General features: G+C 36.4%; 1 protein-coding gene across 14 annotated transcripts in view; it reads left to right on the top strand.

The window, feature by feature from the left end:
* The window catches only part of TUBGCP5 (tubulin gamma complex associated protein 5), a 66,189-nt gene extending 44,481 nt beyond the window's left edge, over window positions 1-21,708 (top strand). For 8 of the 14 annotated variants that reach the window (XM_047862189.1, XM_047862187.1, XM_047862185.1 and 5 more), the window contains 16 exons: window positions 525-614; window positions 1,385-1,478; window positions 1,969-2,215; window positions 3,883-4,085; window positions 5,650-5,765; window positions 7,694-7,962; window positions 9,162-9,360; window positions 9,984-10,172; window positions 11,255-11,437; window positions 14,333-14,417; window positions 14,521-14,641; window positions 15,137-15,315; window positions 16,713-16,838; window positions 17,398-17,486; window positions 19,323-19,423; window positions 21,345-21,708. In XM_047862189.1, the coding sequence (XP_047718145.1) occupies window positions 525-614; window positions 1,385-1,478; window positions 1,969-2,215; window positions 3,883-4,085; window positions 5,650-5,765; window positions 7,694-7,962; window positions 9,162-9,360; window positions 9,984-10,172; window positions 11,255-11,437; window positions 14,333-14,417; window positions 14,521-14,641; window positions 15,137-15,315; window positions 16,713-16,838; window positions 17,398-17,486; window positions 19,323-19,423; window positions 21,345-21,391 (2,338 nt within the window). In that variant the 3' untranslated portion in view covers window positions 21,392-21,708. Of the gene's footprint in view, window positions 1-524; window positions 615-1,384; window positions 1,479-1,968; window positions 2,216-3,882; window positions 4,086-5,649; window positions 5,766-7,693; window positions 7,963-9,161; window positions 9,361-9,983; window positions 10,173-11,254; window positions 11,438-14,332; window positions 14,418-14,520; window positions 14,642-15,136; window positions 15,316-16,465; window positions 16,944-17,397; window positions 17,487-19,322; window positions 19,424-21,344 lie in introns of those variants that run through there. The other 6 variants (XM_047862186.1, XR_007152893.1, XR_007152891.1 and 3 more) reach the window with 6 other exon arrangements.
* Window positions 21,709-21,916: the final 208 nt, after the last annotated feature.

Genomic DNA, 21,916 nt, shown 5'->3' with positions numbered 1-21,916 from the left:
GGCCATTTATTTGATTTCTGTTTTAATGCACTTATTACAAAGTTACAATTACTATTTGCCCAAACAATACACAGTTTTAAGCATTTGACTCAGTCAGATGTAATATAATATATATATTATTATATATATATAATATAATAATTGGAATTATTCTCAAAGTACTTCTCTTAGAGTATTACAGTTGACATGTAGAAATGAGTATGGGAGGGCATTTAAAGCATATTATGTTTATTTGCCTTATTAATTACCTGTTAAATTACCACTAAATGCATATATATTTTTTTAATGTTTATTTATTTTGAGGGAGAGGAAGAGAGCACACAAGGGCGGGGGGGGGGGGGGGTGGTCAGAAAGAGGGAGAGAGAATCCGAAGCAGGCTCCACACTGTCAGCACAGATGTCAAGAGTCAGACACTTAACCAGCTGAGCCACTCAGTCTCCCCTAAATGCATATATTCCTTAAGGCATGTAATTTTACTTCATGAGAAACCTTTTCATTGACATTTGTTGTTTACTGTCTAATAGGGACCAACACTTGTATAGCAGTGACCCATTATATGTTCCTGATGACAGAGTTTTTGTTACTGAGACACAGGTTATTCGGGAAACCTTATGGTAAGATCTATTAACCTAAGTATTAGTGTAGAAGATTTTATTAGTGAGAAGCCAGAATTTTAGTTTATAAGGAAAAGTATTCACAGTTTCTTTACATGCTTTCTAAAAATAGGCCCTTGGGTTTAACCCAAAACTGTTTCTAGTGCTCCCCTACAGGTAGCCTGGGGTCCTCAGTAAACCCATATTTCAGAATTGATTGTGGAGATTATGAGAATTTGGTATGTTTGCTTCTTTCCCATTTTAAATAATTTAGTATATGATTTAATTATATTAAACCATTACTTTTTTAATATCTGAGTTCAAAGAAAGGTTCCTGGTTTGCTAACTGCTCTTAATAGGCAAGAGTTTATCAATGAGAGCCTGTGTCCTATACCTGGAAACCAGGAATCTAAGATTTTAGATTGTGTTCACACAAAAATGAAAATGAGAAATGCAACATGTAGTGCTGGTATTACTGAGATTTCTAGGTTATGGTCCTCTCTACCAAAAAGTATATTGACTTTCTTAAAAATGGGAAATCTGTTTGGGCCATCACAAAGAGGAGGAAATACTTTAACAACACTATTTCAACTTCTCTGTAAGATAATATTGAAATACCCTTGAGTCTTAAGTTAATCAGATAAAAAGATTGATGTCTCTTATTTTCTAATTCTCTGACCTGTTTGCCCCCAACACCCAATTTTGAATCTTTTGTTAAAACTTCTTAGGCATTACTGTAATGAACATTTTTATAGATTTAAAGTACATTCATCTTTTTTATTTCATTTCAGGTTACTTTCAGGGGTAAAAAAGCTCTTTATATATCAGTTGATAGATGGGAAGGTAACTGTGAGAAACAGTATTATAGTAACTCATTTGACACATGTAAGTTATTTGTAATTTTTCTAATTAAAATTAAATAAAAGGATTTATGTAAACCCTGGTTATATAACTTTAGAACATTTTGCAATATTAAAATTAGTTATCAAATCTACTTAACGTCCCAAAGACCAAATTAAGTTATGCATCTTTACAATGCTAGAGAATTCTTTAATAGTGTGTGTTATATTCACATTTAGTTTCAATTTACATGTTCTGCTTTTTGTCAGTTCTATATTGGAAAGCTGTATACTATAAATTTTTTGCTTGTAGCATATTTATTTACCTTGTAGGTGTTTTTAAAAAGTATAAGCCACAATTCTATATTCTGTAGAAATTAATGCTTGTATTCCTTTGAGTATAAAACTAAATATTCATTTTGTTCTCTACTAAGCATAGTGTTTAAAACAGTCACAAAATAAATATTTTAGTGAAAGAATATGAATTTGAATGTTTATAGAAGACTCCACATGTTTGCGGTTTGCTTCTATTGTAGAGCTGTTTACGATCAGTGCTAGAACAAATAGCAGCATATGGCCAAGTTGTGTTTCGACTCCAGGAATTCATCGATGAAGTCATGGGGCACAGCTCCGAAAGCATGTTACCTGGAAATGGTTCTCTTCCCAAGAAGTTGACTGAAGCTCCCTTTAGGACATACCAGGCTTTCATGTGGGCCCTGTACAAATACTTTATTAGTTTTAAAAAGGAACTTACAGACATTGAGAAGTACATCATCAATAATGGTATTTAAATGTCCTTCCCTTCTACTCATAAGACATAAGTCATATTTTGAATGCCATCTAGGTTATTAACTGATAAAAGGTTTGAAAATTCTATTGTAAGTAATAATCATGATAATTTTTAAATCATTTTAAATTTGTATTTTAAGCCATTCCATTCCCTAAAAATCCAAATACTATAGAAAGTTTACAGTGAAATTATTCTTCCTGTGCTATCTCTCCAGTCAAGTACTCAGTTCCCCTCCCCAGAGGCAACCAAGTCATAAGTTTCTTGTGCATCCTTCCAGAAATAATTTAAACATATGCAAGCAATGCATATTCATATATACATACCTTGTAGTCTGTTAACTACTCTCTTCAAATTATTTTCTAATTTAAATTTTGAGGATTATATCATACAAAAGTGTAAAGAGCCTCCTCATTCTTTTCTACAAATTCTCTTTTACAAAGATGTATGAATGTATAATAGGCTTATCGCCTTTTGTTTGTTGTGGACTTTTTTATTTTATTTTAGAGAGAGAGAACGCAAGCAGTGGGGAGAGGGGCCGAGAGGGAGAGAGAGAATCCCAAGCAGGCTCCATGCTTGGTGTAGAGCCTGATGTGGGGCTCAATCATATGACCCTGGAATCATGACCTCCGCCAAAATCAAGAGTTGGATGCTCAATTGACTGAGCTACCCAGGCACCCACAACCACCCAACCAATCCCCTTTTGATGAACATTTAGGCTATTTCTGATCTTTTGCTATTGCCAACAGTGCTGTAGTGATAACCACTAACGTAATTGTACACACGAGCTGCAAGTTATAGCATACATTGTTAATGGAATTGCTAAAGTTAAAGAGTATGTGATAGCATGTGTGATTTTGATACACATCACCACATGGTTTTCCACAGAGAACAGTTGCCAGCAATGTATATGAATACCTGTTTCCTTACACTCTTACCAACAGTGTGCTGTCAAACCTTTTGATCACCAGTATGACAGCTACAAAATGGTAACCAGTGTCAGCTCCCCTCCACCACTTTTATTTTCAACTACTACAAAAAATAGTACCCAGAAGACCTGTATTCTCATCACCCAACTTCCCCAATAACTTCCACCCTTGCATATAGTATGTTATCAAAACTAGGAAATTGACATTGGCACAATACATGTAATTGCTCTGCAGACCTGACATGAGTTTTACCAGTTTTGCAGGTACTTGATATTTTGTGGGGAGAGGAGTAATATCTTTGTGTATAGTTTTGTGACACTTTGTCACATGTATATATTTGTATATCCACTTTCATCTTCAGGATACGGAGCTCTGCCAATCCCATGAAAAAACTGGCTCTTGCTCCCCTTTGTAATAACCATCCCCTCACTAAAACAGTAGTCAACTGTTATCTGTTTATTTGCCCAGTGTAGTTTTAATTTGTATTATTATGTTAAGAATTGAAGTCGAGTTTAAGAATCACTTTTATTTCCTTTTCCCTGAAATTCAGTTACTTTATACATTATTTTTCTTCAGAGTTGTTTTTTCTTTAGGGAAATTAGCTCCTTATGAAATGAGATTAAAACCCACCACCGTCCAGTTCGCCATATCTTTCTATGAGTTAGCTTTTATATCACATTCTGAATGCAGATATGCTTCCTTGCTAGTGAGTTTGATTCCTTGATATTTTGCAGACACTACAATAACTCTTGCAATAGTGGTGGACAAGTTGTCACCTCGACTGGCTCAGCTCAAAGTTCTCCACAAAGTATTTAGTACTGGAGTAGCAGAAGTTCCACCTGACACTCGAAATGTTGTTCGGGCATCTCATCTGCTCAACACACTGTACAAGGCCATTCTTGAATATGACATTGTTGGAGAAGCCTCTGAGCAAACTGTATGTAAGACTTTTGTCCTAAGTTGTATGACTCCATTCTGTTCAGCCAAAGGAGTGGTGGATAGACTGTCATATAGTTCTTTGTAAAAATGGTACTTAAATCGTGTGTCAGACAGCTGTTCAGAGGGTGTTTTTGTTTTTAAAGAGAGAGTGTGTGAGTGGGGGAGAGTGGCAGAGGGAGGGAGAGAGAATCTTAAGCAGGCTCCTCACTCAGCACAAGCCTGACACTGGCCTCAATCCCATGACCCTGAGATCATGACTGGAGCTGAAATCAAGAGTTGGGTACTCAACTGACTGAGCCACCTCAGGCATCCTTTGGTTTTGGTTTTGGTTTTGGTTTTGGTTTTGTTTTTTTCAGAGTTTAAAAAATTTTTTTTTTCAACGTTTATTTATTTTTGGGACAGAGAGAGACAGAGCATGAACGGGGGAAGGGCAGAGAGAGAGGGAGACACAGAATCGGAAACAGGCTCCAGGCTCTGAGCCATCAGCCCAGAGCCCGACGCGGGGCTCGAACTCACAGACCGCGAGATTGTGACCTGGCTGAAGTCGGCCGCTTAACCGACTGCGCCACCCAGGCACCCCATGGTTTTTTCAGAGTTTTAAAATTGGCTTCTAAATTCAAGGCTACAGGAAACTAGCTTCTTACCTTTAATTGCCAAGGTCACCAGAAGGATGAAGCAATAACAAAGCAAAGCATAAAAGCAAGATGTGAAAAATGCCTAGCTGACTTATTATAGATATTTGCAGCAACTCTTCCTTGAATAAAAATACAAATCTATTATATAAGGTATTTAGAGTAGTCAAATTCATAGAAACAGAAAGTAGAATGGTGGCTGCCAGGGACTGGGGAGAGGAGAAAAGAGAAGATATTTAATAGGTACAGAGTTCCAATTTTGCAACATGCCAGAGATCTGTTTTCACAACAATATGAATATACTTAACACTACTGAATTGTACACTTTAAAGTGCTTAAGATAGTATATTTTTGTGTTACCTGTTTTTTGTCACAATTTTTAAAAATACAAATCTAACTGGAGATTTATAATCTAGAAAACTGCAGGTTTGTTTGGTCAGATACACATTTTGTTTGGATGTTTGGATACACATGCACTAGGTATATTTCCTAGTTTGGTGATGTAACTTTTCTCACCATTTTGATACTGCAGTTCAGTATAAAACAGGTTAATTTCTTTCAGCTATGCAGTTTTTTTTTACTACTTGGAACTATAGTAGAATGAAATCATTTCCTCATTCCAAATGGACATTTTGCTAATAGTGTGCTTTAGATAGGATAAGCGTGCCTCAGTTTGGACTATCCTACTTAGAACTGTTGTTCCTCTTTAACTTTCACTCTCAAGAGAGTCCTGGTATGGACTACAGACAATATGGTCATCTCATATTTAGGTGAGTTTTCATAAGGATTTTATAGAGTATGTTTTGGATTTTTAATTTCTTTTTGTCAAAAAACAATTACTTTTGAAAAGGTGTTTCAGAAATGTTTAAACTTCATTTTATCCAGAGACAAGGGGGTTCTGATAGTTGATTGTGCACACTCTGTCCTCAGGTCTCCCTGCTGTTCTCTCTCTGGGTGGAAACAGTAAGACCCTACCTGCAGATTGTGGACGAGTGGATCGTGCATGGGCACCTATGTGACTGCGCTAGGGAGTTCATCATCCAGAGGTTGGGTCCTACACACAGCTCAGGAGACCTGGGGTGCTGCTCATACCTTTTTTCTCTCACAGGAAAATAATGCACTTTTGTAGTTCAGGTGATACTGAGGAAGACCAGTGCAGTGACAGACTATGGTTTTACCATAAACAAGTTGTATTGAATTTTTATAGAAGATGTCAGGAATCAGCCAAAAATATGTCTCCCAAGTTTTATGTCAGTTCACAGCATTCCTTAGCAAATTCTGCTTTTTAAATGATAGTGTGTTTATGGTTGGCTGGTATGGTAAAAGGCATATTGCTTCCTAAAGAGGGAATTTAGGTGATAATAAGTGGCTTCAACTAATTGCTGTTATAAATTAATCAGTAGGATAAAAGATTTGAAAGTATTACAGAATATGCCTCGAATACATTTATTTTCCAAATTAGCTGGCTTTTTTAACCTTCTTAATAAAATATTTAGGAAAACAATTAAGGAAAATCATAATTCACTTATGATTTCCCCTTCAGTTAATTGATGTTTCTGAGCAGAATCATACAAACTGCAAATGTAGAACTCTCTTAACTCACTTTTAAGTTATGCACTCTGTTTAGATGTGTGGTTTTTATGGATAGCTATCCATTTAACTCATCAGAAAGGAGACTGTTAAGTCCTTACAACTCTGAAAAGGTAACCCTGCTTATACACTGCAGATGTAAATTAGCTAGCCTCCTTTAACTGAATCTCGTGTCTGTTATTATATCGTTTTTCATCGATCTTACGTGATAATTTTTGTGAAAATGGGATTCTGGCTGTTATTAAAGGGTGGTGAGTGACCATCATTTGATTGTTAAAAGCATTTCAGTTAAGAATCTGTACGGGACAAAAAAATGTAGAAGTGTAGAGATTACTTTTACAGGAAATGGCAAAATTGGTAAACTTTTATTCTACTTCTAAAGAGAATCAAAGTAATCATATTTTGTTTAATTCTAATTCAAGAAACTTTTTGTCATAGACTCTAAGTCTGAAGTTATCTTTTGGCCAGCAAAAGAGCAGGACGCAGGATGAAAAGCAAGAGATGGCTAATATCCTGGAAGACAGGAGCCCCAAATAAGGGTCCTTGCCCCGTTTTTATTAAGATCAGAAGGCTTACAAACATGGCGATGGACATGCACAAAGAGAGACTGAATCTGTGAACATTAACTTGTAGACGTGAGGGAAAGGGAGTCTTGAAGATATTTGGGGTTAGGGGTGTGGGTTAATACAAAGCAAAATCCTGACACCAGGGCAGTCAGGCAGGAGGTTGTTTACAGCAGACATGAAGCACCACCTTTGTTTATCTTAGCTAGCCTAGGGGATGAGACTGGTAGGGGAAATAACCTCAGAGTTAACGAGGCACCTTTCTTTTGTTAATCATCTCCTCTCCGGGCTGCTTCAGCTGCAGCCCAACAGTCTGTAGCCCAATTTATCTGTTTACCTAACTTGTTCCTTTCCTCCTGTGAAAGCAGCTTTCTGCTATACTACTAAACTGGGGGGTGCTTCCACCCTGAATATCTAATCTTGTTTATTTCATATGTTCTATATTGGGGCTTCTGCCCCACCTTCTCTATACTTATTTACCTAATCTTGTTTACCCAAACCAAGGTGTGAGCATCCTATGGCTTTGTAATTCTTTATGCCTTGTTAACCCATTGGTATAAGCCCAGGAAATTTCTAAGCTTATTCCCTACAACTTTTTACTTAAATTTTACCTGTGTCATTCAGAGTATTTACCCACTTTTCTGTTAAACTGAAGTCAGATAAAACCTCTGCCCCATTTTGCCTGAAGATTGCTTCATATTACTAATAATTGATATTATTGTGTTTTGGAATGTCTGGACAACATGCCTAAGCTAAAACAGATACACTGTTGTTTTTAAGGAAGTAAAGTTGAAGTTTAAAATTCTTTTGAATCTTTATAGAAACAAAAATGTTCCAGTAAATCACAGAGACTTTTGGTATGCAACTTACACACTATACAGCGTATCGGAAAAGACAGAAAATGAAGAAAAAATGAGTGATAATGCTAGTGCAAGTTCTGGCAGTGACCAGGGGCCCTCCAGCAGGCAGCATACCATGGTGTCCTTCCTCAAACCTGTCCTTAAGCAGATAATTATGGCTGGCAAGTCAATGCAGCTGCTGAAGAACCTGCAATGTGCAAAGAGCACCACGTGCCAGGACACAGCCAGAGGTAGAAAGTTCCTTTTCCATGTATCCCTCAGCATTCAGGCAGTTACTCTGTCTTCATTTTTGTCATCCTGAAATATGTAATTATTTTGTAGTTTGAAAATTATCAAAGCCTTTTACTTTCATGGAAATTATCACCTTGTTACTGCTCCTAATTGAAAAGATTATCCTCAGTGGAAACTTTTAGCACTGTTTCAAAGGCAGTGATTGCAGTAATGATAAATTCCACATGCTTTTTCCTTAGTCTGGATTCCTTAGAACTGGTCATTTAAAAAATAAATCTCTAGCATTTCTTAATGCAGTGCAGCATTTAGCTGTTGAGGACATAAATGTAAACCCTGGCAGATATGAATTTGTTGGTTAGCAGTTTAGACTTGATCATAGATTTCAAGAAAATCTTGATATAATTTATGGCCTTTTTTGATACAATTTAAGCAATATACTTTAACTTTTAACAACTGACGAAAAAGATTTGAAAGGTGTATATATAGCCTTAATTGTTTTTAAATCACCTTAATGTTACATTACTTTGAATTGTATTTACTTTTTTTTTTTTTTTTTTTTTTTTTTTAATTTTTTTTTTCAACGTTTATTTATTTTTGGGACAGAGAGACAGAGCATGAACGGGGGAGGGTCAGAGAGAGAGGGAGACACAGAATCGGAAACAGGCTCCAGGCTCCGAGCCATCAGCCCAGAGCCCGACGCGGGGCTCGAACTCCCAGACCGCGAGATCGTGACCTGGCTGAAGTCGGACGCTTAACCGACTGCGCCACCCAGGCGCCCCTGAATTGTATTTACTTTAAATAATATTTTCATTTTGTGGAATATTTCCTTTTTGACTGAATAATAAAATGTAATGAGCTTTCGGGACCACTGTCAAAAGTGTTTTCCCCAATGAAATTATGACTCCTATAAGTATTATAGTGCTGTCCAGTATGGTGGTAACTTAACTTTTAAGCACCCTACTTAGGGTGTTACTCTGTTCAGAAAAAATTAGCTCATACTTTGAATGTTTATGAACTTTGCAATTATCTAACAGGGTATAAAAGTATTTAGTTGTACTGTACTGTGGAAGTAAAGAAACAGGGATAAACTCTCATAGGCCAAAGGAAAAATACCAGACTATATTAGGATAAAACTACCTAATGCTACTTAATATTATTTACAGGAATATAGTTCACCAAACATATTTCTTTGTTTCAGATGCAGAGAGAAAAAGCTTGTATACCCTGTTTCTGGAATCTGTACAGTCGCGTCTTCGACATGGAGAAGATTCCACTGCACAGGTCCTCACTGAGCAGCAGGCTACCAAAGAGAACCTAATTAAGATGCAGTCCATTGCTGAAAGGCATCTTGAACTGGATGATGTTCACGATCCCCTCCTGGCAATTAACTTTGCAAGGTGATACATACCTGCAAGATTTTAGATAATTGAAATGGCAGAATCTGTGCAGTATTTAGTAACTGTTAATTTCTGCTAGTTAGGGCTTTCCAGCCTTAAAAATAAAAACCTTTGTAGCTTATCCTTTCTAATGAATGGAATGCAAGAGGGCACTGTGTTCAATTTGGCCTACTTGTTTGTGAAAGTCCATAGACTACCTTGTGTCCTACATCCATGGGGAGTTGCTGTTACTCATACAGAAAGTCTAGGTCTTGTGCAAGTATGTCACACATATACACACACACACACACACACACAACTTAAAATGTATCTTGGCCCTTAGGTGGTTTTAGGCGCACCATGCCTTACTGTCTAATGCATTGCCCTTATTCACCTCGTATACTGCCTGAGACACAGTGACGAAAAAGACCTACTCAGTACTTGACCCTTAAGGCAGAAGTGGTTGAAAAACTGTTTCACTTAAAGGATATTTGGCGTGGGCGGGGGGAGTTTCTTTCTGTAATAGTTGGTAATTTTAAGACTAAAGGTAAAAATGGGACTCTGGAGTTTTGCTTTTAAGGGAATTCTGTTGATAGCAGCTCATTAAAAAAAAAAAAAAAAAGACTCACGTTTTTATCCTAAAGGTTGTATTTGGAACAGAGTGACTTTCATGAGAAGTTTGCTGGTGAAGATATATGTGTGGATAGATCATCAGAATCTGTGACATGCCAGACTTTTGAGTTAACACTGAGATCTTGCCTCTATCCTCATATTGATAAGCAGTATCTCGAGTGCTGTGGAAACCTCATGCAAACTCTGAAAAAAGACTACAGGTATAAAGGAGTAGTTTAATTTTGGAAGTAGTCAGTAGTTTATTGCACTTTAAGAACAATTGAAATTATTTTAAAACCTATGTTTCAAGTTAATTTTTAATAAAGTAGGAAATGAGTATGCAATGAATAATTTTGAGAGAATCAACTAGCCATCTGTGTTTCACACCATTATGTTGTGAAATTTAATCCTTTATTTCTGAGACTCTACCCCGAAAGAAATACAGAAAAAGCTTGTTGCACAAAAATGCCCATCTGAAAGTTTGCTGTCAGAGGGAAGAACATGAAATTACTTAGTAATAGATGACCAGTTCTTTAAATTATGGCATATCCATAAAAATGGCATATCCATATAAGCTTTGGCAAATCTGTCATGTATGAACTTTATAAAGTTTATGTTTCTCCAGAGTTTTAAATAATGTAAAATGTTCTTAAAACTTAAAAAGGATATATAATATAGTGGGAACTATATTTTTTCAAATGCATAGAAAAAAAAGACTAGAAAGAAATATCCCAAATATTAACAGTAGAAATTCACTATGAATAGCAGGATTTGGACTGACTAGTTTGTTACACTTTTTTTTTTTACACTTTTTTTTTTTTTAAGTTTATTTTACTTATTTTGAGAGAGAGTGCGCGTGTGCGCAAGTAAACAGGGGCGGGGCAGAGAGAGAGGGAGAGAAAATCCCAAGCGGGCTCTGCACTGTCAGCACAGAGCCTGATGTGGGACTCGAACCCATGAACCGTGAGATCATGACCTAAGCTGAAACCAAGTGTTGGACACTTAACTGAGCCACACAGGAGCCCCTAGATGGTTACACCTTTCTACTTTGGCCATCTTTTTACAGTGTTATAGGAAAGTAACATTTCTTTCTATTAAAGGCAAACATATACTATTTTTATTATTTTAAAAGTCTCTAAGAGGTGTTAGTATTTTGGGATTTCTTTTTGTTTGTTGTATTTCTGTTTTTAGTAAATGTAGAATGTAAAACTCTTTCAAAATTAGTGTACAAAATCTGCTACTGATCTAAAATTCTGTCTCATGAGTGTAAGATCTTTCTGTAGCTTATTTTCTCTCCATTTAGACTGGTTGAGTACTTGCAGGCCATGAGAAATTTTTTCTTAATGGAAGGTGGAGATACCATGTATGACTTCTACACATCAATTTTTGATAAAATAAGAGAAAAGGAAACCTGGCAGAATGTGTCTTTTCTTAATGTTCAGCTTCAGGAAGCAGTAGGACAACGTTATCCTGAAGATAGTTCACGGTAAAATATATCACCTTTTTATTTTAAATAATATAAAACAATCCATGTGTAATAACTCCTCTGTGAATTCTTACATATATCATTTATTCCTCACACTAACCCTATGAATTTTAACATTATTTTTCATATTAGAAAACTGAGGCTGAAGGTAGCTACATGACTTAACCTACTAAGCAAGAAGTGATGATGAGGTGGTGCCATGTAGGCTGTCAGGGTCTGATGTCCTCCCTCATAGGACAGTGTTAGCCACTGGGTGTGGAATTTCTCTGCCCACTGGCCTCACCCTCCAGCTAAATGCACTGGCCTTCTTACATACGAGTCTTAGGCAGTGTTTTGAAACAAGAGCAAAATTCTCAGGGCCTGCTGAGGCCTGAGCTCCAGGCCTCATAGACCTTCACTTCTACCACATGCTGTTGGTCAAACCATGTCATAGGCCAGCTAGGTTCAGTGGTGGGAAATAGATTCCACCACTTAATGGGCAGAGTTGCATGTTTTCAAACTGTTAGGTGAGCTTATCCCCAACTGTGGAGCTAATCAACCCTTTCTCCCTGTCAGTATGCCTGCTGAACAACTCACCCAGGTCTGTGGGTTGGTGCCATCAAATCTTTGTGAAGCAAAGACTCATCTTGTACACTGCTTGGCAATCCTTTTTCCTGTTCCATGTCTCTGTTCAGCTCTCTTTCTCAGCTCCCTCAATGGTCCTTCAAAAGTAATAGTCATAATAATTAACATTACATGCCAGACAAAGCATTCTTTCTCTCACAACCACACCCAAGTTCCCAACCTACTACTTAGTAGATTATTTTTATTTTTAATTTCTTTTATTTTTGTCACTCTTATTACCTTTAATTCTTCTATAAAAGCAGAATTTTCATCAGTTATGTGGTTAGTAAAAGCAGGGTGTAACAGCTGGATTCTTTCCATAAGAAGTAACTGGTACCCAGCAATCCCCAGAGGGAGCTAGAGAAAGTTGTTTTTCACTACCAGCAGAAACTCATGAACTTGTTGTATTTAATATGTTGCAGTCTATTACAGTTATTTTTGTTGCCCAGACTGTCTCATTTTTACCCAGAGGGAGACCCTTCATTCAGCCCTAGTAATCTCAGAGAGCATTCTTACTTTCAGGACTAGATGTCCAGGCTTGTCTTGTGCACCTCCTGCTAGGAGCAGTAGTCCCATTTAATTGATGGCTTAAAAAGCCCTTGATCTGGTGCCAGAGTGTTCATCAGTATTGGATTGTCAGTACTTCTGGGCTTTCTCAGTTGACAGAGCTGGGAAATATGTAGGAAGAAAAAATCATAAGCTCATATTGATATTTCCAATTTATATTAAAGATTCATTTTTCACTTCTTTGATTTTCCTTTGTATTTCTTCCCTTGAGTGCTTACTAATACATTGATATAATTAATGGTTTTATTCTCTAAGTAACAGTTCCAAAGTGACAATAATAGCAACAAGCCCACTGAGAGTTTAAATTAATGCTTGTGATTGTTTTCTCTTCCTCTACTATCAAGCCATCAGAATACTGTATTTCAAGGTCACTTGGAATAATTCTCCATGTGATTATGCTACCAACTTAATGTAGGGTCAAGTTCATTTGTTTTAGTTTACTTTCTACTTTTAGGAATTTCTATTTCTGTTTCTTAAGTTAAAGTCATTGGTACAAAAGGAGATCTGTCTAGGGAGCTGCTTCTCATGAGAGGGCAAGCTTTTACTGTCTGGTTCATTTCTCAGCCTCATTTCTAGTGTGTGTACACATATAGACACATCATGTTCTCTCTCCTACCACACTTTACATTTCAGGGATTCAGAATATTTCTGGTTTGCCCAAGAGCTATACTTTCCCTGTTTCATAGCTTCCTCTAGTTATGTGCACTTCCATTTGCATGGCCTGGCAATGGTCTGCTTTCCTACAAAGTCCTGCCTGGCCTGGATTGGTGTAGCACCCTATATCTGCTTTGTGATTTGCTCTGGGCTCTGAGGAGAGGGATTGACTTTCTTTCACCTGCTTGGCATGGTGATGACAAATAACGTATTCAGTTAGTGCCTTCTGAGTACTTAGTGGATACACATGTAACAAATTTATGGGCTAAAAAAATTCTGACTAGTGCCTGTGACATGGAATGAATTGGTTAATTTATAAGTCACATGCTACATTTTCCATCTCTAGTTGTAAGGCTGCCTCCCCACCTCCATGGTACACTTAAACCTTCCATGGTCTGCATTCCAGTTTCATCACTTGGTGCCCCTATAATTGTGGGAGAGTTACATCATTTCCTAGTCTTCTGACAGGACTACTCAGGATTAAATGAGTAAGGGCACTTAAGTGCCCACGTAGTGCCTGGTGCAAGGACATTTCCTTGCATATTTGTTGATTATTTCTAGTGAGGGTTACTTTCAAAGCATCATTAGGAAAGAATGGATGAAGCAGTGTGCAACACCTTTGCTTTGGAAGCAGACCCCATTCTTGTTGACACACTTGCAAACACACTCTTCAAGGCAAGGAGAGCAACCTCCCCCCCACTATCTTCAGCAGAGGGTCCATCTTCTGAGCCTGTAGCCTGAATTTTGTCCCAATTAAGTACCCAACCTATTACCATTATATTTTCTTCCCCAACTTCATCTTTTTTCCTAATTAACTTACTACACTTAAGAGTCTCTTTTTCATAGCTAAACCCATTGTTTAAAAACTTTGCCCCTCTTCTAAAACCAAATTCTTATTCTGGAATATAGGCTAGAAAATAGCACTTTATTTAAATATTTGCATTCCTTTTATGAAATATGTCTTCTTTGAAATATGTAAATAAAATAAATGGTAAAATGCTAGTGTTTTTTTAGAGGTTTTTTTATGTGAGCATAGAATTTTCAAACTAAAACTGAAATTTCTTTATCTAGTCTGTCTATATCTTATGAAAATGTTGACACAACTAAGAAGAAACTCCCTGTTCATATCTTAGATGGTCTAACCTTGAGCTACAAGGTATGTGCTAATACATTTAGTAAGAACATTGTTTTCTATTAAAATTATAACGTGCAAGTAATAGGTTACTTTCTACTCTAATTTTCTGTTTTTGTTTTCATAGATCCCATGGCCTGTGGATATTGTTATAAGTTTGGAATGTCAGAAAATTTATAATCAGGTGTTCCTTCTCTTATTGCAGATAAAATGGGCAAAATATAGTCTGGATGTTTTACTATTCGGTGGTAAGATTTGTTTGCAACAGATAAATTATAATTTAATTTTAGCCCTGAAAAAAAGAAGTAGGTGATCTTTGGTCATTTTTTATGTATATACAAGTACCCAGATGACAAGTATTTATAGTAACAGTTTTACAGATGGCAGAATTAACTTCCCTGAATGAAATACCAGGGAATTAGTACTGCAGTCAACCTGAAATATAGCAACTTGATTAGGAATTTAGCCAGAATAAATATTCTTAAATTATGCAAAAATTTTTAATGACAAGTTATTGGGACTTTGCATTTAAATTTAAATGACAGTGATAATCAAGGTGATAAGGGGGAACTTTTCACTGCTTTACCTTCCAGAGACACTGAAGGCATGGTCCCTGATGTGACTCCTGTAGAGTACCCTTTGCGGGTTGATGATGACACCAGAAGTCCCACCCCTGTGCAGTGGTATGGGTGGGGCCTGAGTAGATGTTCTTCCCACCTACTCTGATTTTGCATCTTATGCAGAGCTAACTAGTACTGCTGGAAAACCACAGTTCAGAGAAGGACTTTTATGTGAAGAAGACACAACTGTTCAATTTGGACCACAGAAGGAAACAGTAAGACAACAGATTCATCGTATGTTCCTCTTGAGAGTGAAGCTCATGCACTTTGTGAACAGCTTACACAACTACATCATGACCAGGGTTTGTGTCTGGATTACTTGTGATATATTTATAGGTAAAAAGCCCACAAAATACTTGTAGACTGTAAGTGTGAAAATAGCACATATGAAATATTTGATCATAAAATAACATGGCAGTGGAGGGAAATATTTTTTTTTAACATTCCACAGAATGTGTATCTTGAGACTCCTGTCCCTCCTGTCCATCAGCCTCTTGGAAGAGGCATACCCAGAGCTCCTCTTTTGGAATCGCCTTTAGAACTTGTAGTATAGCCCTCTAAACTTTATTAGTGGTTAACAGATCTGCCCCTGGAAAATGGGTTCAAATTTTAATAACAGCCAAAAAATCTGTCAGGCTAGTGTGGTATATAAGGAGATAGATGCAGCCAGATTATTTTTTTTCTTAAAAACAAGAGGCAACTCATTACAAAGTAAGTGAAACTACTCTCTTACACATCTTAAAACCAGATCTAGAGGAAGTCTGGAAGAAGAGTTCAGATATTTGAATAGTGGCAGTGTTGTTGGAAGACAGTACTCATTTGGGATTTTTTTTTTTAATTTTTTTTTTAACGTTTATTTATTTTTGCGACAGAGACAGAGCATGAACAGGGGAGGGTCAGATAGAGGGAGACACAGAATCTGAAACAGGCTCTAGGCTCTGAGCTGTCAGCACAGAGCCTGACGCAGGGCTCAAACTCACGGACCACGAGATCATGACCTGAGCCGAAGTCAGCCGCTTAACCGACTGAGCCATCCAGGTGCCCCCTCATTTGGGATTTTAAATGGTTGCTTTAAAAAACTAATTTGTAGTCATTCTGGTATAGAAGCTCTGAAACTCATTTTATTTGAAAGAATTGAAACTTTGAAGCCTGTGTTTTAGACACGATGCATATGGCAGAGGTACTCTCTGTTTACCATGCATTAGTGGCCTTCAGAGGGCCAGCCTTAAGCCCTTAATTATTGAGAGTAATTGGTAGTTTAATTTTTTGCTTAATTTGTTTCTTGTTTTCTAGTTGAAGAACATCTGTGCTCCTTTTAAAGAAAGACCAGTATATAAACATTGGGACTTAAAAAAAAAAAAAAAAAAGAAACATATAAATTCAATTTACCTGATAATTGTTGTTGTTGTTATTGTTTTTTTTTTAATCAGTGCATTTGTCCCTCCCCACCAGAAACAGTCTGCTAGTCCAAAGTAAGGCATTCATTTACCATGCAAATGGATTTCCTAAAGGACTGGCATCTACCATTATTCTAGGATAAGAATTTCAACCTTTAAAGAAGGTACTTTGTGAGTTTACAGTTGTAATTATTGAAGAAAGAATTTGAGAGGAGTAGAAGAGGTTGGTAATAAGTTTTGTGTCTGGCATACAAGTCCTCAAAGAAGTCTGCTGATTAAACTTTTCATCTTTCTCTTCCAAGATTCTTCACAGTACAGGACTAGAGTTTCAACATCAAGTCGAGGAAGCCAAGGATTTAGATCAGTTGATTAAAATTCACTATAGATATTTGTCCACCATCCATGATCGATGCTTGCTGAGAGAAAAGGTACATGAGATGTCACCTGCAGATTTGGCCAGTTGAGACAGGAAGGAAGCTGGTCAAGGGAGGTTGTCTCTGGATATTCGTTACGAAATGACCAGGTCAAATGAAGTATGTGTACTACTAGAAATTATACCTGAGAGAAACAAATGAGAACTGTATTGTGATCATCTGCACCCTGCTCTGTGCTTGGATTCAATTGGAAAATTGTGTCTGCAGTTGTGGAATAATAGTGTTTTAGTCAGGAAGTACATCCATCTTAGTGAGAATATATGGGATTAAGTCAATTTATAGCCATTGGAATTACTTACTCCCTTTCGTTGGTGAACTTAAATGGCCATCCCAGGAAATGGTCACTTGCTTTGTTGGTTAGACTCTGCTGGTAATACTCCCGGTATCATAGGTGCATTAGATGTGTGACCTGATTCCATATCTGATTCCAAGTGCACTTATTCAGAGCCTAGTACCCTTCTTTATTTGATTCAAGGCAGTCTTTTAAAGTGTTGGTGTCAGTATCCAAACATAGTTACAGAGCCTGTGTTCTCTCTGTGGCTTTGATCTCCAGGTCAGTTTTGTGAAAGAAGCCATCATGAAGGTACTGAATTTGGCTCTCATGTTTGCGGATGGTTGGCAAGCAGGCCTAGGGGCGTGGCAGTAAGTATGTAGCTTGTGACCATTTCAGCTTCCCTTTTAACTGGCTTCTTTCTGGAAGCCTTTTTTTTTTAAGTAAGCTCTATGCCCAACATGGGGCTTGAACTCATGACCCTGAGATCAAGAGTCACATGCTCTACCAACTGAGCCAGTGAGCCACCCCACTAATGAGAGGAAGAAGAAATGCCTTTTTTTAAAAAATACATTCTGGGAGCCTTTTTTCTCAATCTTGGCAATATATCATATATCACTTATATTTAAGGGAAGAATTGAATGTGTTCACCTTAACTAGGCAGCATCAAGAAAGTGCAGTTTTTTAAGAACGGTAAAACCAGAAAAATATGAAAATTTAAATTAGAACAAATAAATATTCTTAGGTTGCATTCATGTATTCTTGTATAGGTTTTATTAATTATGAATTTCAAACATATACAGAAGTAGAACTGCATAACAAACCCTGGTTGCCCATCACCCCATTTCAGCAGTTACCAGCAATGACCAGTTCTGTTTTGTGTTTACCACACACCCCTGTTCATACTTGCTGAATCATTTTAAAGCAAATTCTGGATGTTACGGTAGATTATAGTCCAGAGTCCCATAGAAAGACAGATGCCCTGAAGTCAGAGTACAGTTGTGGAGCTCAGAGCTTGTTGCTCTTCCTATGTAGAGTGCCATCCTCTACTGTTAACCTGAATGTAGAGTTCAGTAGCTTGTCCTTGTCTTGTTCATAAAATTAATGTAATGATGATGCCTCTGTTACTTCTGAGAAATAAAAATACAAGTCTGGTTGACTGGGCTGTTGAAATAATAGCTTGTACTAGTCAGTAAAAAGGGGAGAGTTTATGATCTAATTTAAAATCTTAGTCTATGGCTGTATCAGTCTATGGCTGTGTCTACAGTCTTTCTTACAGTCTTTGTCTGTATGAAGAAACTAAGAGTGTAAGTAAAATCCATAATTGAAATATTATGAAAAAGAATGAAAATAAAAGTCTTATTTGTTTTATTATGGGTGTCTCAAAGTGTGTAAAGAACATTTTTCTTTCCATATCACTGTGAGATGGAGGAGAAAATAATAACACTCCTGCATATGCTTGGCTAAAATTGAACTGTTTCAGTTTCTTCAATAAGTAAATTGTGAAGACAAAAACAGGGAGTGAGGAGGACTTAAGCATATCAGCCATTACAGTTTATGGAAATTAATTGATCCTGATTCAGACTTGAAGCAGAAGAGTGAAAAATTGCAAAAGTGATGTGAAATTCAAAAGCTGACTAGTTATTTGATGATATTAAAAAATCATTAAGTATTTTCAAGAAAATGGTATTGTGGCTGTTTTAAAAGGAGTCTTTATCTTTACTATATACACACTGAAATATTTATGACTGAAGGGCTGTGATGTTTCAAATGTGCTTCACAGTATGGCAGGGCTGGGCTGTGCTGAAGCTGGATGTGGGCATGTGAGTGTCCTCTGCGTTCTCTCCTAGTGTATGTTCTAATATAGGGTTTTGTGTCTTTAATGTATTCTTTGTTTCAAAAAGGAGATATGCTTGTGAAAAGTGAAAATACAGAAATGTGTAATGGAAAAGGGAACACCCCCAGTCATCCCAACTCCAGAATTCAATGCGACCCCACAACAGCACAGTTTTATGTGTTAATAACTCTTTCCTTCAAACATTTGGAAAGGTTTTATTTTGAAGTGGGGCAGGAAATTTTCTATTTTATAATCTTTAGACTTAGGAAATTTAGCGAAAGTATATTTGAAATTATCCCAAAGATATTTTGTAGCCTATGTATTAACACTTTATGCACTTATTTAAGTTAAAATTTACTTTCTTTCCTAGAATGGAATCTATAGAGAAAATGGAGTCTGATTTTAAAAACTGCCATATGTTTATTGTAACCATTTTAAACAAAGCTGTCTGTAGAGGATCCTTTCCCCATCGTGAGTATACCATGTTAAAATAATTTTTACTGCTTTTATATTTTCTTGTAGCTAAGTCTGCATGTTCTTGCTTTGGTACTAATCTCATGAAAAATTATAACTTTTCACAATTTCAAACCTGGAAAGTCCCTCAGCAGTTGTGCCATGCTTTGACTTGTTTTTTCAGAATTACAGTTGGTGAGTGAATATGAGATATAAAACACTGAGACTAAAGATACTGCTTTTTACTATGTGATTTGGTATACCAGTGGATTTCTAGAACCATTATTAGGTAAAGCAGAAGGCAAAATAGATCTCAGTCATACTTTACAATTATACGGAGCCTTTGTAACTATTCCTTTCAAAAGATAGGCATTTTTTTAGCAATTTGAAAAATTCCCACGGCTGCCTCTTACACAGGAAAGTGCAAGCATGACAGTTCAGAATGCAGTGTGAAGCACAGAGATTGTGTCACAGGGAGAAGAGAGCTGTTTCATCTGTAGAACAAAGGCAAACTAGATATTTGTATTTGTAGAACAAATATCTAAAAGCTCTTTGCACAGTCTTTTTTTTCAAGTGGATAAAACAGTGCATTTTATTTTAATAAAAAATATTTTTTAAATGTAGTTGTATAAAAAATTTTTGAGTTAAATGAAGCCAGAATTTATCTTGACCATGAAAAATTGTTCTGTGGACTAGATAAACCAAATAACGTACTTTGTTTTCTTTCTAATCCATTTTTCCCCCAGAATTGCCTTTACTCAATTGCTTAGTTTTCTGTGAAACTTTGTTGTAGTTTTTAACATGTTCAAAATCTGTCACATATCAAACAGTATTTTCTCAGTGCTTCAATATAGCTTATCTGTCTGGTTTTTAATTTACATCCAAGTTAGCATATAGTGCAACAGTGATTTCAGGAGCAGATTCCTTAATGGCTCTTACCCTTTTAGCCCATCCCCCCTCCTAAAACCCCTCCAGCAACTCTCTGTTCTCCATATTTATGAGTCTCTTTTGTTCCCCTCCCTGTTTTTATATTATTTTTGCTTCCCTTATAGTCCTCTGTTTTGTATCTTAAAGTCCTCATATGAGTGAAGTCGTATGATACTTGTCTTTCTCTAATTTCGCTTAGTATAATGACCTCTAGTTCCATCCACATAGTTGCAAATGGCAAGATTTCATTCTTTTTGATTGCCGGGTAATACTCCATTGAACATATACACCACATCTTCTTTATCCATTCATCTGTCTGTGGACATTTTGGCTCTTTCCATACTTTGGCTATTGTCAATAGTGCTGCTATAAACATGGGGGTGCATGTGCCCCTTTGAAACAGCATACCTGTATCCCTTGGATAAAACCTAGTAGTGCAATTGCTGGGTTGTAGGGTAGTTCCGTTTTTAATGTTTTGAGGAAACTCCATACCGTTTTCCAGAGTGGCTGCACCAGTTTGCATTCCCGTCTTTACACAGCCTTTTTATTTTTTATTTTTTTGAAAAGTACACAGGGTTAATCTCTTCCTTTTTTCTACGTATTCCAATTATAATGTACTAATTAAGAGTAGCTGAACATTTTAAAAAATACTGTTACAAATGTGTTAGAGGAAACATTGATGCATTTGTCCATTTTTGCATTGGGTGATTGTTATGCAAGTTTGTTATGAACTGACTCCAAATTCTGTGACATAGCGGACAAGAGTGATTTGTTCAGTGAAATGTCCAGACTTTTTGTCTTCAAAATTAAAATGATCTGAAATAGAAATAAATCATACTCTTTCAATTTGTATTTAATAATTATCATTTTATTGTACATTTAAAGTAATCAATATATTAATTAAAAGTAGAAAAGTCTAAATACTTCCAATTCTGAAATCATTGAGACCTTATTCAGACATTTTCAAATATTTAAACCTATTTTTTTAACCTTATTTTTATTCTTTCCACAGTGGAATCTCTAGCACTGTCACTCATGGCTGGCATGGAACAAAGTTAAATATCTTCATTGTATTATATACCTCAGATTTCATCTTCATACATATAATTCCACTATATGCAGCTGAGGAGTGGAAATCTCTATTTTGATTTATTTTGAAAACTGTTGTCTACTGTCTAAACAAGTACATTTGTAGGTATTTTCTTTGGAGATTATTGGATAGTATATAAATTTATGTGTATAAAATTGTATCAATAAAGTGTATATAGGCTGTTTACACTTATATTTCCTACCATAAGCTATAGATTTATGGTGAATTATGTGAATTATGTCATTTTGAAATGCAATTGCTATTAAAAATAAAGCATTTTAAATTCTTCTATTCTCCTTTTACTCAGTCACAGAAGTATTTTTTTGTTTTGTTTTGATTTGAAAGTAAGAAAATGTGTGTATATGGGGGAGAGGCAAAGGGAAAGGGAGAGAGATAATCTTTTAAAGTTTATTTACTCATTTTTAGAGAGTGCAAGCCAGGGAAAAGGCAGAGAACAGAGCCTGGTGTGGGACTTGATCTCACAACCCTAGAAT

The sequence above is a fragment of the Prionailurus viverrinus genome, chromosome B3 (assembly GCF_022837055.1).
Source record: "Prionailurus viverrinus isolate Anna chromosome B3, UM_Priviv_1.0, whole genome shotgun sequence".
Lineage (NCBI taxonomy): Eukaryota > Metazoa > Chordata > Mammalia > Carnivora > Felidae > Prionailurus > Prionailurus viverrinus.
This window is presented reverse-complemented; position numbering and strand designations above follow the sequence as displayed.